Genomic DNA, 13,846 nt, shown 5'->3' with positions numbered 1-13,846 from the left:
CAGCGGAGTGCGTGTTAACCACGTCTGACAGCACTGCCGCATAGGAATGGTTCGCTTGGAGGACTGGGCTATAAATCTTTTTTCCATTTTCACGATGACGAGCAAGACTGGAAAAAAAGCTTTTCTTAATCAATGAATGACAGACTCGCGTCCTTGAAGACGGTATAGAGACGTCTTGTAGGATAGAAGTGGAAAGACGAATGGGGACATACACGTAAGAGTGAACCACATTAACAAACTCAGGTATACACAGAAGAAAACAGAATTCTGGAGACATACATCTACTTCATTCAGAGGTTTGCCAGCCTGATTCACGTTTTATCCATGTTAGACCAGGGTTTATCCTGTTGGTCGTCCAACAAGTCAAGCAGCCAAGGATGACCCAGCATCCGATCCCTGCAGCATCATCTCTGTGACAGTGGCTTGCAGGGGAATGTAGTCTAGGCTTGTTTCCTCACTGATGCAGTCGCCTCTTCACTGCCCTAGTTGCTCTCAGGGTCAACCTTGACCTTCCGATTGGATCGCGATGCTGCCCAACTTCGTCGTAGCCCATCAGCCCTGGTTGACAATCAACAGTTCAAACGGTCTCACACACCAAAGTGCCATTGCCTTCAAAGGTCAAATTAAAGATATTGGTCGACTGGATTGAAATGATCAATTCATCCGTGGGTGGGTTCCCCTTATCTACACATACCCCCCCTCCCCCCCAGTTCTAGATTTCCACGCCCAGAAGGTTGAGGGCGTGCAACACACTCAAGATGGTGATACATAAGGCACAAAGAACAATACGCAACTTTCTATGCAATGCACCTGATTCCCTCTGTTTGACATTACTCGCTAGAGTCAACGAAGTCGCTAGAGTGGCTGGAGTCGCTGTTATCAAGACTCTTCAAGCCTTGTGAGCAAACAATCGACCAATGATGTCTGGAGCAATTGAAACGAGGATTGTTCTTATCACCAAGAGCATCCCTTAACACACAACGCTCATGTTACATTGTCTTGGACATATCTCGCGATAAGAAAAAGGATTAAGGTTTGCCGGATGTTTTCTCAGTGGGCTCTTCAGCCCTTCTCACCGTACAGACGACTCGACAGGGGAGTAGCCCAGGAGAAGGGGGAGGGAGAGGAAAAGACGTGACAGGGGAGGGAGGGACAGATGACACTGGACAGGCTGTTGGTTGTGGATAGATCAGCAATGCAACCCTGTATTCTCAGCCGCTAATCTTAGAATGTATTTCCGATTAGCCTAGAGCGAATGTGGGATTAGCGCTCTCTAATGCCCTTGGGACGAAAAGTTCATGAAATCAATCTTTAGGAACTTTATGTATATTCTGTATATAATATACTTATACTAACTGTGAGCATAATCCGTTCAATATAAGGCCATAAGCGTCTCATATATAATTCAAGAGACTTACCTAGGTAAACTACATATGAAACGCAAGTGATCTTTCGGGCGACCTTTCTAGACCCCTGCGGATGCAAGGTACTTAGAATAGGTTTGGTAATGGCAAGTAGCTGCAGGGTATAGAAGAGTGGAATATAAGCATAGCTAGGATGTAAGCAGTAATCTCGAGATGATCTAACAGCCTTGGATGAATGGGGGGCAGAAGCAGCCCATAGGGGTGTGAATGATGCAAGCTGTCGCAGCCTCGCCGGTTTGCAGCAGGAGGACATAGTGGTTAGTGATTCTTCCAGTCCTCTCTTCAGTCCTCTCTTCAGTCCTCTCTTCAGTCCTCTCGTCAGTCCTCTCTTCAGTCCTCTCTTCAGTCCTCTCGTCAGTCCTCTCGTCAGTCCTCTCGTCAGTCCTCTCGTCAGTCCTCTCTTCAGTCCTCTCATCAGTCCTCTCATCAGTCCTCTCTTCAGTCCTCTCGTCAGTCCTCTCTTCATTGCTGTCACAAGTCATAAGCTCTCTCCGCTTAATATCTCTCCGACTCAGTATGTCAATGTTCAAATGCTTGTACTGTATGGAAGACGTACGGCGCAGCAACCGCGCAAGGCATTTCAAAAACGCATCCTGCAAAGGCGATAATGACAAAGAACGCTTAGTCGTGGATTTTCTTGATAATTCAAGCGGTCTACAGAAAAATCAGGCCGAAGCTTTTAATAGAGTAATCAAACAGGCAGGAGGTCTCTCAGCCTTACTAGATGGTGGTGACAACAAAAGCCCCTTCCTATTCCCAAAGGCACAGTGCGTAAGAAGCGGCTATACGGATGACAAGATTTTCAACAATGCTCTCTGTGATTATGGCAAGAGCAAAGAGGTGATATATTTAGCTGAGAATCCATTTAAGCCTGACACAAACGATCTACTGTCCCAAGTTATCCAACAACTTTATAAACCCGACCTGTCTTGTGTCAAATATGCAGTTAACCTGGGCTGTGGAAAAATCGTCTATAGGCCGGCATGACTCGAATATTATGATACTAAATCTGAAATGAAAACCAGTATAAACATAATACCTATCGGAAGCTTTGTAGGTCCTCGTATTGATAAGCTTGATTTAAGACGCTGCTCCGTGGCACTGACTGACGGGAAAACAGATCAAGGGAATCATGTAGTCACAGCGGCGCTTGGCATGGATTGCATCAAACTGTAGGCAATATATCCACCGACGGATTTGAATTTAGACACATTTAGAAAGTATTGGCATTCTGAAAGAAAATATGGAGAACTGCTGCCGTCTTTTGAGAATCCGCAAGTTGCCATCTAGAACTCAAATAAGGCTATATACCTTCCACCTGGTTAGATACACGCCACATATACTCTTCATGGTGGTATAGTATATGGGATAAACTATACAACAGAAGATTGTTTTGAGATCATTAGGTTAGTCCTATGAATCGAAACGGAATATTTCGAAACCATTAAACGTAAAGATGTAACGCCATTTCTCGAAAGCGTCCTCATTTGGATTAAAAAATACCCCGAGAAAGAGGAATTAGCACAGTCAGCGTTAAAAGAGTTTTCAAATAGAAAGGAAGTATGGAACCACAATCTCTTCAAAAGGATCTACAATAAACATTACCGAGACCATAGGATGGGCTCTAGTACTACTATTAAAAAGAGGAAAAAAGTTCCGACGTAAAGATTAAGGGCTGATATAAACTACATCCGAGCTAGAAAAGGTCTAGACTTTCCTATTCAGTCACAGAGCTGAGGCAGAGGTGCCTGACGGTATATATTCGTAAGCATCGTAATGTTAAATTTAAAATGTTTTACTCTTATAGCTAGAGCGAATAGAAACAATAGACACAAGTTGCTTTACTAATAAAACAATGCTGATCTCGTCGTATTATCCATGCTTAGCATGGGCTATTTAAGTGATAAGTTATACGACAGTATACAGAGCCATATCCACATAAGTGACTGGCTTACTTAGGCCTACAAAAAGACTATTACATATCCTACGCTAATACTACACGAAGAATATTAATAGGTATAATATATACTGTATCACTATATAAGCACCAGATCTTAAAATGCATATACTCTAATAGCAAAAATGAGGACAAAAAAGGCCTTTTTCTAACATTATGATCGATAACATAATATCAAGCAGTAATGGAAGTACCGATGAAGATTGTAAGCTTCTGTATATGGCTTCTAACAATTCCGCCGTTTTAGCATTTCGCAAGATTCTCATTACTCGCAGGATATTCTGATATCACACCTTCCGAGCCCATCGTCTGTAAGTCTAATTCACGAACACTTTCCAAAAAAGCAAAGTCTAGAGGCAGGTTTCTGCTGCCATTCGTCAACGTCGGTTGCCTGTAGTTGATTTTGTCCTTCACAGGATTGACAAAGCACAGATAATAGCGAGGGTGGCCTCGAAAGACAGGCAGAGATTTGCTGGAGTGATGAAAAATGTCGTGTCAGGTCTTTGGTCTCCTATTGCCAGGCCCAGTCTGATGGCAGCAGGAATCAGTGTCTACTGGGATATAACCAATTTTAAAATGACAACGACCTTGCTTGATGACTTGTGATGTGTTGTGATGTGTTAATGTTGGTGGAGGGAAGAGGAAAAAAAAAATGAAAAAAAATGGCGGATTACAATAGTAAGGGATACTATACACTTCGCCCGACGCCCGCAAAAAACAGGGTTAATTCGGGCGGGGACAAGAATGTAATCCATCAACAAAAAAAGCTGGATGGAAGTAAGCTGGATAGAAGCGAGTGAACAGCGCATTTTGTGCCCCTTCTGAACCTTATAGTAGGGCAAAGGTCATATGTGGAGGCATTGGAGTCATGATGCTCAAAAAAGTATAATTGAAGATGGAAACCCTATCCCCAGGAGGCAAATCTCTATCTTTGCCTTCTAGTCTTAACCATTATTAATCTTAGGAAGTATTTCGGGTTCCCCTAGTGCAGTCCCATTGCTGACAGCTATACGACAAGCTCCAAGGATCAAAATTTGAACCGGCCGTTTTACAGAGAGTCCAGATGTTGTTTGTGAACAGAGTGCATATTTGAAAGGTGTCAAAGGTCGTCAGCTATATTCAAACAAAGCATATGCAATATGCCTATCCTCCCGGGCGTTCCCTCCAGACCCCTTCGCAAACTGTAAGCAGATCCACGGCACATGACACTCACAAGCAGGTACGGCTAGAATACGGAGAGACAGTTCAGAATAGTGCAGTAGCCAGGGGATATATACAGTAGGGCTGGTGGTGTCTTAGAGTTCGGGTCAATCTAGCGTGATTTGTTTGAAGGCCGCACTTTAAACATTGGGATATGAAGCGGAGGAAGTAAGTCTGCAACGCACGGAAGGACTCCTCCTAAAATTTACGTTACTCTTCCTGGCTGCATCGGGAGCATGCAGAGAAGCCGTAGAAAGTGCCTCCCGCTCTGGGAGTGACAAATTACAGCGGCGGATATTCCTATATAATAAGTCGCAGGAAGGTACGCAAGGTCTGGAGTCGTGCTCTCAAGTGTGATAGGCGTGCGAGATATGTAGATAGGCCCGACAAATTAAGAGAGTAACATAACACTGACACTAGAAACTGTTTATGCGTACAGTAGAAAGATGTTCTGTCGGGAGTGATGCTAAGTTTGATTGCTCGCTATCGATTGAACTCTACGTACTTAATGGTAGAGGCTGGCGGCATTGCCACCAAGGAAGGGGCAAATATATCCATACAATCCGTACTACGTTACTCACATGCTCTTTTCTCAAACCTCTGGTTTCATTCCATAAACAGAGCAACTAATAGTACATTAGTATATACATCCAATAACATAGAGTGGGATGCGTACATTCGCCAGTCGAATGACTTCCACGGTCTTATGACAACGGTGGTTTTGGTTCCAGAACGGGATTCTCTAAAGTTCATAAATTGATAATCGAAGTCATTGGTGCGAAGTCAGTGCGATATCCGACTTAGTCTCGTCATTATGGCCACTAAGTCGACGTCATCCTCATCTAAGCATGAGGAGGCATAGGAAGTGGATATTCTCGATTGATCAGTAAATTAGGAAGCACTAACTGTACAGCTGCCAGTGCAGCTATCAGAACGGATCATGGGGTTTAGTAGTTAGGTGCGCTTGTGCCGCTCGAGAAGCTCGAGTTAGTCCTGGGTTCATAACTGAAGAGATCGTTCTGGAGTCCTTCAAAAATGTGCATATCTGTTCCAAGTGTGCTTGTGGCTGTTGCTGACTGTCGCAAGAACTGGATTGTCTTGTGGAACAAAGTTCGCAGTAGTTCCTCATCCACGTACCTATAGAGCACAGGGTCGCAGAAAGCAGTCGAAAGGACTAAAAGATTTCCCCATTAACTACAGCTGGTCAGTATATTCTCAACAGACAACATGGTAACAGGGGAACCTACGCATGGGCAGTACCGGAAATATTCATGATAATATGACTCTTATCTCCTAAACCATAGAAGGCCATCCAAAAAGACTCAAGATCGAGAGACTAAGAGGGCATAGCTCTAGATCGGTCTGGACATTGGATTTACGCTAGCCTCGTGACCAGCTGAGACATGCAATTAGGCTTGTTGTCTAGGGTAGGAGAGACCAGGGTATCGTCCGCTTATTTACGAATGAGGGAAAAAAAAACAGCTCCCCGAAACCTGGATCGAACAAGTGACCTTTCGATGACATATAACAATTACAGTCGAACGCTCTTCCAGCTGAGCTATTCGGGGAGATCTCCGAATCGGAGGAATAGCTATTGATGCGACGATTGGTCTGTAATACTATCTATATAGGCTAGCAGTCAAACCTGACAACACGACAAGTGAGACATCTCGAATATTTATCTTCACTGCCAATATTCTACTTTCTTCAACATAAGTAGCTGAATGATAGTGTGCAGATGTTTGTAGCGGTATATTTCTCTCGGCTGTCATTTGTAGACTTGACGTTTCTGCAACACTTCCGGCTCTATGCATAGACATCTGATCCACCAGTCTGCGTCAACAGTACGCGTTTCTCGTTTCTCGTATACAGATCAAATCCGCAGCAGGAGCATTGGTATTTAAGCGTTGCACCCCTGTCTAGACAGTGTCGCGACCCCCAACGAGACATGTGTGAACCCGCCGATTCAGGAACTAAATGCCCTTGATTCGCTAGAAGCATCAACGGAAGCACACCCGTCTAACAGGAACAAGTGGATATCAATCTCATTTGCCTGACTGTGGCTGTCAGATCGGACAATTCCTGCTACCCTAACCTTATCTAGCAAAATCCGATGCATTGAAACGGCATCTGAGATCCACTACGCGACGGGGTTTCAAGGAACGAAGTTAAACGAAGCTGAACGAGATTGTGAAATGCAGGGGAGATATGAGGGTGGCTTAGCTACTCGTGCAGTGCTTTACTCAGAGGTCCGTGAATACGCCTACCATCAACTATTCGTTGATGAGAGTCAAGTTTCTCTTGTCTAATTTTAGTCACGATGGAGATGCAGTACTTATAAAGATGGCTAAAACTCCCAACGATAGACTCAGACAATCGAACATCAATCCTTCTTTCCTTTTCTCAATTCATATCATTCATCTTCGTTGACTTTCTGTTTGACAATCATTTCATTGATAAGTAGCTCCTTGAACAGCGGTGTTGACGTCTGAACTTTCTTTTATCATTTACCATTGACTTTATACCAACTTTAACAACGATGAACATGTATCAACGAGATGCAGCAGCCGATGCCGGCGACGCGGGTGGGTTCAAGCTGTACCACTACGACCCATCCATGGCTGGCGGTGCCATCTTCACCCTCCTTTTCATCGGCACCACTCTCTTTCACACCTGGCAACTGTTCCGGGGCCGATCTTGGTTTACCATTCCTTTAACAATTGGCGGTTTATGTACGTTCACCACGATCTAATTAACATGAGAAACACGCTAACCAGTTACTTAGTTGAGCTTGTTGGATATGCCGCGAGATGCAAGTCTTCCAATGAAAGTCCAGATTGGACATTGGGGCCTTATATCATCCAAAGTATCTTTCTACTCGTCGCTCCCGCACTTTTCGCTGCTACCATATATATGGAGCTTGGCAGGATTATTGAAATGATTGATGGAGAAGGTCGGGTCATGATCAGCAAGAAGTGGATGACCAAGATCTTTGTTACTGGAGATATACTGTCGTTCTTTCTGCAAGGTGGAGGTTAGTAAACGCGCATCCACATCGTAATTTCGACACTAATTTTTAATGCAGGTGGTGGCTACCAGTCCTCCGGTACACTCGAGGCGCTGGACGCCGGAGCGAAAGTCATCATTGTCGGTTTATTCGTCCAACTCATTTTCTTCGGAGTATTCATCATCATTGCCATCTCCTTCCATCGAGCTATCCTGCAAAACCCAACTGGCCGTTCGACCAGCGGACTTCCCTGGAAGAAGCACATGATGGTTCTTTATGCCGGCAGCTTGTTCATCATGGTCCGATCTCTTTTCAGAGCGCTCGAGTACATTCAAGGCAACAGTGGTTTCTTGCTCAAGCATGAGATCTATCTCTACATTTTCGACGCTCTCTTGATGTTCCTTGTTATGGTACTGTTCAACATTTTTCACCCATCTGAGATTACTGCTATTCTGGAAGAGAGGAGGAGTGGTAAAGGGTATAGCATGGGGGCATTCACCGCGTGCGCTTAGTGGTCAATTTGTCATGGAGGTGATGGTTTGGGAGGAGCAGGAGTATGTTTGGGTTGTAATTATATACATCAATTATTAGAATCTCCTATGTATGTTTAAGATCTTACATCCGCAACCTGAAGAGGCCAAGCTATCCAATCTCTCCAGTATGAACCCAGTAGATCCGCTACTACTTCGACTATATCGTGACCCCATCCTTCCATAAACCAGGAACCATTTGTAAATTTATGCAAAAGTGCGCCATAGAACGCATATAATATCAAGGCTGGAGGTTGTCGCTGTAGTAACAGGGTAAAGTAGGCCTCGGGTGCAAATGGCACAAGAAAAAAAGCAGCCTGCCAGGATCTGTCAATGATAGACTCGCCTGGTGACTCGCTTGCCATCGACGAGAACTGTTCCATGAACATGTGGCACCTTCTGAGGACCTGTAGCGTATCTTCATATATCTGTGCATCAGGGTGATTCTTCCACACTTCGCTCACCCGACGGAAATATTCATCATCAGAGTACGGGTTCTGGTCGAGGTCTAGCTCTCTAAAGTTGCCAACCGTCAATAGTTCTTTCAATGGACCCTCACTGAGTGTCATGAAAGACGGAAGCAGCATGGTCTGAACACCACGAATCATCGGAACCCAGCTCAAGCCTAGTAAACGATCTTTGCGACTTGTCCGTTCTGAGTCGTCCCAAAGCCCTTCACCAAGGCGACCATGGACACCGAATACATAGAACAGGTTGAGTGATGACCACGCAAATAATGCATCAGACACTTCATCCCGAGGTAACTTTAGCGCGTCGTTGAAGCCTTGCAGGCTTTGGTTATGGTAGCGGGAAGCCTCTCCTACGTGTCTCAGTCTGTCCTCTGGTTGGAGATATGCGATGTGGAGAGCAGAAAGACCAAGTAGAAGTCGCATAACAAACGGATATTTGAAAGCGATTTGGGGAAACGAGAGTTGGAATGTGATGGACAAGGCTGAATTTTTGTATATGTCATGGCTGGTGGAAATGGTCCAATGATGAAGAAGTGCCATGTCTCTGATTCCAAATTCCGCTGATGCTGAATCGTTTGGTTGCTCTCTCAGGATGGATGCCAGACCAGGGAGTGGGGAGAACTGTCGAAGCTGAGGTGAGGGTGCATGTCCGAGGTACGAGGCCGGTGAAGGGTCTGCAGAGAGGGATCGTATTTCGGTAGATAGGTATTCACATTGAGCCCCACGTCGTTGACAGGCCCGACACTTTGGCTTTTCCTCAGTGCACTAATCAAAGTCAGGGTCAACTGCCTTTGCCAACGGTCGTCTGCACTCACCTTGACACGACGCCTCCTGCAATCGGTGCATCCGGTTTTTACTTTTTTGTGGCCTCGACGCAGTTTGGAACCTTTCCTGGACCCTGATGCGTCATTCTCTGCGTCGCTCATGGCAAGGGTGAGACTAGTAACGGAAAATTGGTAAACGAGGGATTGGATTGGAAAAAGGAATGCAGAGGTCGGGGAGCGAGATGCTAAGGTTTTGTTGGCTTACGAAATTAAACGGGATGATACGAAGTCAAACGAGGTCTGAGCGAAAGGGGGTGGACGTGGCTTGACGGTTTGATAGGTCAACTTGGGATAATCGCTCTTCACGGCCCACCACATTGTCACCCTTGACCAAGAACAGTTACTTTCGGAATCCCCGTTCGCTTGTCTTTCCGATGTGGAGGTTCCTGAGATGGTACACAGTCAAATGAATGGTTTCGCTTGTGTTTGATGAACAAGTTTATTATACCTCTAAATCTAACAGAGGCAGACGCTACTTTTATTTGACATGCAAAAGTCTATTTGAGATTCGCGACAAAGGAAACAAGTAATGGATCTGACAAAAAGGCTACCCATGCATCAGGCTCGTTACACAGCTGCTCGTCTAATTCCTTCGTTGAGACTTCCTTCGTGGGCGCTCTTCAGCCATTTCCGAGGTGCCATATGATGATAATTCCATATTCTCGGCATCCGAAGTCGTCTTGACATCGGTCTGCAAAGAATCGACATACCAGATAACAAGAATAGCCATGACCAGCGCCATCAGGATAGCATCAAACACATACAGGAAGATCTCGTGCGAAATGAGATATCCATCATTTCCTTGTAGATACTCCACCACTCGGAAAATGCTTCGGACGAGAATGAGAAAACTCGACACGTAAAGAACGTACAGATATCGCTTCCACGGAACGACACCTCGCATAGACTCGGGAGTAGGACACTTCATCAATCGCCAGTGGAAAAGGAATGAAGTGACGACAAAGAAGCCAAACACGACAATCTGAACGAACAATCCGGCAATAATGATCTTCTCGCCCAGGTTGTAAAGGTCCAGTGTACCGGCTGATTGAATGCCTCCGCCGCCAGCCTGCAGACTAAACGCGATGACATCGCCTGTAACAAAGATGCGTGTAACCCATTGAACAGGTACAAGCGATAGATGTGACGCGCCAACGGTTCGGATCAATCGGCCGAGGATCATGTATATCGATGCGGCGAAGAGTGCGGGGGCGACGAGGATGGGGATGGCTTGGAGGACGAAGCCGCCGACGGAGAGTTTATCGAAGTGACTCCATACTCTACCGGCGTAACCTATTGTTTCAACTGGAGATGGCATGTTAGCTAACTAGTTAAAATAAATGATGGTTGGTGAACTTACAAAGACCACCGATTGTGAAGGCTGTAAAATAGTAAGCCCGGACGCGGAACAATCTCCATGTATGCGCAGCTGTGAGAATGGCAAAAACTGCAACGCTGACAATTGCTGCTGCTAGTGAAGGATCGTAGCGGTAGAGCTTGAAGTCGAATCCTTTGTCGTCGGGGGAAGAATCGGCCATGATTGAAATGAAAGATAGATGCGCCTGAAAGTGACGGATGTAGAAGAACAGGTTGGTCCTACAAGAGCAAAATAGTAGGCGCTTCTAATACTTTATACATGCTGGCGACATTCGGGATTGCCAGGGCGTCTCCATCGCTTTGCAATGCCTCAGTGGAACCAGTCCGTGGTTTGTGGCTTGGCGACCGATGCGAACGAGGTTGAGCGAGCTTCGTATACGAATCTTAACGAGGCCAAGATCTTGACCCACGCTTCGGCCGAATCTCAGCTTGGACTAGGATCATTCGAAGTGGACTCCAGCCCACGTCTCCTTCATCCAGCACAGCCTAGGAAAGACAGAAATACCGACTTGTCGTTTAGCTTGCCGAGCTTGTACTTAATTCATGTTGCTAACATTCATCCTAGCCACGCAACGCCATGTGTATTAAACGAATGAGCCTACCGTAACATTTTGGGACATGGGTCGAGAAAAGTCAGCCAGCCACAACGGGGTATGGGTAAGGTAACTTGGCAGTTGAGCAAATCAATGACAGCCTCTGTGTACTTTGTCATCCAGGCTAGATATCATCTAGAAGTGATAGATACGGCAACGTGCCTTAGCCGGATAACTTTTCTCGACCAATTTCCTAAAATATCACGGTACATAGATAGCACCCGGCCTACTGCCAAAAGCCTTCTCGCATTTAAAGGGCCAATAGTTATGAGAGTATCATCTATACGAAGGCCGCGAGCGAAGTAACTTGGCAGTAGGCCGTGTGTCACGCATGCAGGCTCTGTTTTTTCAGTGCCCAGGCATAATGTTATGTAGCCAGGATCGATGTCAGGATAGGAACTTTGGTAGAATAAACTGGGCAAGCCAATGGATAAGTCGATGTTTCAGTCTTTCCTCGGCTGTGGCGAAGAAAGAAGACGCGGGGATGAAGAGGACATCGTAATGAATAAGATGTGGGAAGGAAGATCAGGTGAGCTGCTGAGGAGTGCTTTTGTATTGTGTGAGAATAAGGTTGTGTTTATGCCCTACGTTGCATGACTCTTGATGAAGGGTAGCTGGAGGCAATATCTTGTTTAAAGTTGTACCAACCACCAATCATAATAACAAACCAAGTACAGATTACCAAAACACACCGTGATCCACGTCACCATGATCATGTTTTCCTGCAACAGGACAAAGCACCACGATTCCATTCTCAGCATCTTCTTGACCAGGAATCGGCACATCAAGGTCAAGATCAGCTATGAGCATCCCAACCTGTGAATCATGAATTAGTCATTGCTTGATAATGGCATATTTCTTGACGAACCTTTCCCACTGTATTCTGATCTATAGCAGAAGCTCTCATGTTATGCGCCAGCCGAACAGCCAGCGACGCCACAAACATGTTGGTCTTGCCAACCTCGGACATGACACTCATGAGAGCCGTAAAGTTATCTTCGCTCTGACGATTACCCGTCGTCGAAAAGTCCGTTAGGAAGAAGGATGCTGCGACGAAAGTAGCGAAGGACACAAGGGGATTCCGGAACCTGATACTAAGATCCGAGACCAGTGCGACTGTCATCATTATTTGCAGCGCAGACTCCATACATCGAGTGTTTATGTGTGGCAAAAGCGACATATCCATCTGTGAACGAGTTGTCACTGAACGATGAATGCAAATCAGCGCTGTGTGCAACTGTAGGTTGATGAGAACAGCCGCGGGATTGTCCATGTTGTCAGGACATCGCAAGTCCGAAGGCAGAGTCGCGAAAGCGTTAGTCACTGCCTCGTCTAGTTTTTGAAGTTGGGTCCAGTCGTTATTGTCTTCATCTTCCTCGCTTGCTCTGGAGAAGTTGAAACATTCGTTAAACAAGTGAACTGCGACGACTCTGCAGGCGCTGGTGGATAGCTCGAACATGCCTTGGCCAAGAGCTTGCTTGAGTGTTATGGTAGCCACTGGGGTGCTAGACAAGAAAGCATCAATCGATGTCGGCAACCGGGTTTGTATCTAGTCAAGATTAGTCCGGATCTCAATCGAGGGTCGGATATACACACGCTTCGCCAGTCCATCATGGTGGGCCAACCACCAGTGCTGCTCGTGATCCGATCAGTCGTAAAGACTGTCCAAAACGTTTTTCTTCGTTCCTCCTCCTCGGTGAAATCCCGTGCTGGGGGTAACGTCAAGCCAGCGACATTCTTACCGTCTAGACGGTGAAGACCTAGTATGTGCGCCAATCGAATAGCTCTGGCGATACTCATTGATGCTCTCGAGAACCACAAGTGCTGTGCCTCGAAGTGGCCTATGAGAACCCAAGCTTGACAGTGGGCTAACGAGACCTGCTCACTATCGCTCTATAAAGACATCAGTGTTTTGCAAACTGATTTTGCTACAGTGGAAAGATACCTTCATCTCATCTGCTTGGATATACTGCCTTGATCGTACGTAAAAGGCTTCGGCCATATATGCGTGTGTCTGCGATGCACTTGCTCCAGCGGCTAGGATTGCATATTGTAGACACATTGGTGGTTGCATATGTGCCGGTCTGTACAGAGAGGCGATATACCTCTCACCATGAATCATGAATGAGTCGGACTGGAGTTTGTTGAAGTAGATGCTTGTTCTATCGATGTGTGTTAGAGTTTTTAATCTCGTAATCTCACATGTCATCACTCACAGCTCATCCACAATATGAGGAGGCGGCAACCGCTCAAATCGACCCGTATCAATGAGTTCTGTGCTGAAAGGTTGAAACTCGGGCGGGCTATTCTGTGATTCCAGCCTGGCCTCCAAATCCCCTACACCGGTCAATATCTTGGCTTCACATAAACAGCAAGCATTGCGTACTGATTCGACTTTGCATGTCGCGCAGTCGTGGTCTCATGGCCGGATTGATCACGGGATTCTTTCGTGCAGCTGGATACT

General features: G+C 45.8%; 5 protein-coding genes and 1 non-coding gene across 6 annotated transcripts; 2 read left to right on the top strand and 4 right to left on the bottom strand.

Annotated features, from left to right (window-relative positions):
- Positions 1-1,940: 1,940 nt before the first annotated feature.
- FGSG_14004 (uncharacterized protein) lies at positions 1,941-2,411 on the top strand (the record flags this gene model as incomplete). Its single annotated transcript, XM_011327705.1, has 1 exon — positions 1,941-2,411. The coding sequence occupies one exon, from the start codon at positions 1,941-1,943 to the stop codon at positions 2,409-2,411; it is 471 nt and encodes a 156-aa protein (XP_011326007.1).
- Positions 2,412-6,064: 3,653 nt separating this feature from the next.
- On the bottom strand, positions 6,065-6,149 carry FGSG_20810. The gene has a single exon. It is a non-coding gene; the product is annotated as a tRNA-Tyr (tRNA).
- A 971-nt stretch (positions 6,150-7,120) lies between these two features.
- Positions 7,121-8,100, top strand: FGSG_11246 (uncharacterized protein; the record flags this gene model as incomplete). The annotated part of the gene is made up of 3 exons (XM_011327704.1): positions 7,121-7,313; positions 7,367-7,615; positions 7,667-8,100. The coding sequence occupies 3 exons, from the start codon at positions 7,121-7,123 to the stop codon at positions 8,098-8,100; spliced, it is 876 nt and encodes a 291-aa protein (XP_011326006.1).
- A 95-nt stretch (positions 8,101-8,195) lies between these two features.
- On the bottom strand, positions 8,196-9,730 carry FGSG_11247 (uncharacterized protein; the record flags this gene model as incomplete). The annotated part of the gene is made up of 3 exons (XM_011327703.1): positions 8,196-9,353; positions 9,404-9,527; positions 9,618-9,730. 3 exons carry the CDS (start codon positions 9,728-9,730, stop codon positions 8,196-8,198), a joined length of 1,395 nt encoding a protein of 464 aa, XP_011326005.1.
- A 265-nt stretch (positions 9,731-9,995) lies between these two features.
- On the bottom strand, positions 9,996-10,950 carry FGSG_11248 (uncharacterized protein; the record flags this gene model as incomplete). Its single annotated transcript, XM_011327702.1, has 2 exons — positions 9,996-10,717; positions 10,773-10,950. The coding sequence occupies 2 exons, from the start codon at positions 10,948-10,950 to the stop codon at positions 9,996-9,998; spliced, it is 900 nt and encodes a 299-aa protein (XP_011326004.1).
- A 1,009-nt stretch (positions 10,951-11,959) lies between these two features.
- FGSG_14003 (uncharacterized protein) lies at positions 11,960-13,805 on the bottom strand (the record flags this gene model as incomplete). Its single annotated transcript, XM_011327701.1, has 8 exons — positions 11,960-12,009; positions 12,075-12,198; positions 12,251-12,931; positions 12,979-13,091; positions 13,125-13,275; positions 13,328-13,544; positions 13,599-13,740; positions 13,769-13,805. The coding sequence occupies 8 exons, from the start codon at positions 13,803-13,805 to the stop codon at positions 11,960-11,962; spliced, it is 1,515 nt and encodes a 504-aa protein (XP_011326003.1).
- Positions 13,806-13,846: the final 41 nt, after the last annotated feature.

Source organism: Fusarium graminearum, chromosome 3, assembly GCF_000240135.3.
Source record: "Fusarium graminearum PH-1 chromosome 3, whole genome shotgun sequence".
Lineage (NCBI taxonomy): Eukaryota > Fungi > Ascomycota > Sordariomycetes > Hypocreales > Nectriaceae > Fusarium > Fusarium graminearum.
The sequence above is the reverse complement of the archived record's forward strand: the minus strand, read 5'-3'. Positions and strand labels throughout refer to the sequence as shown.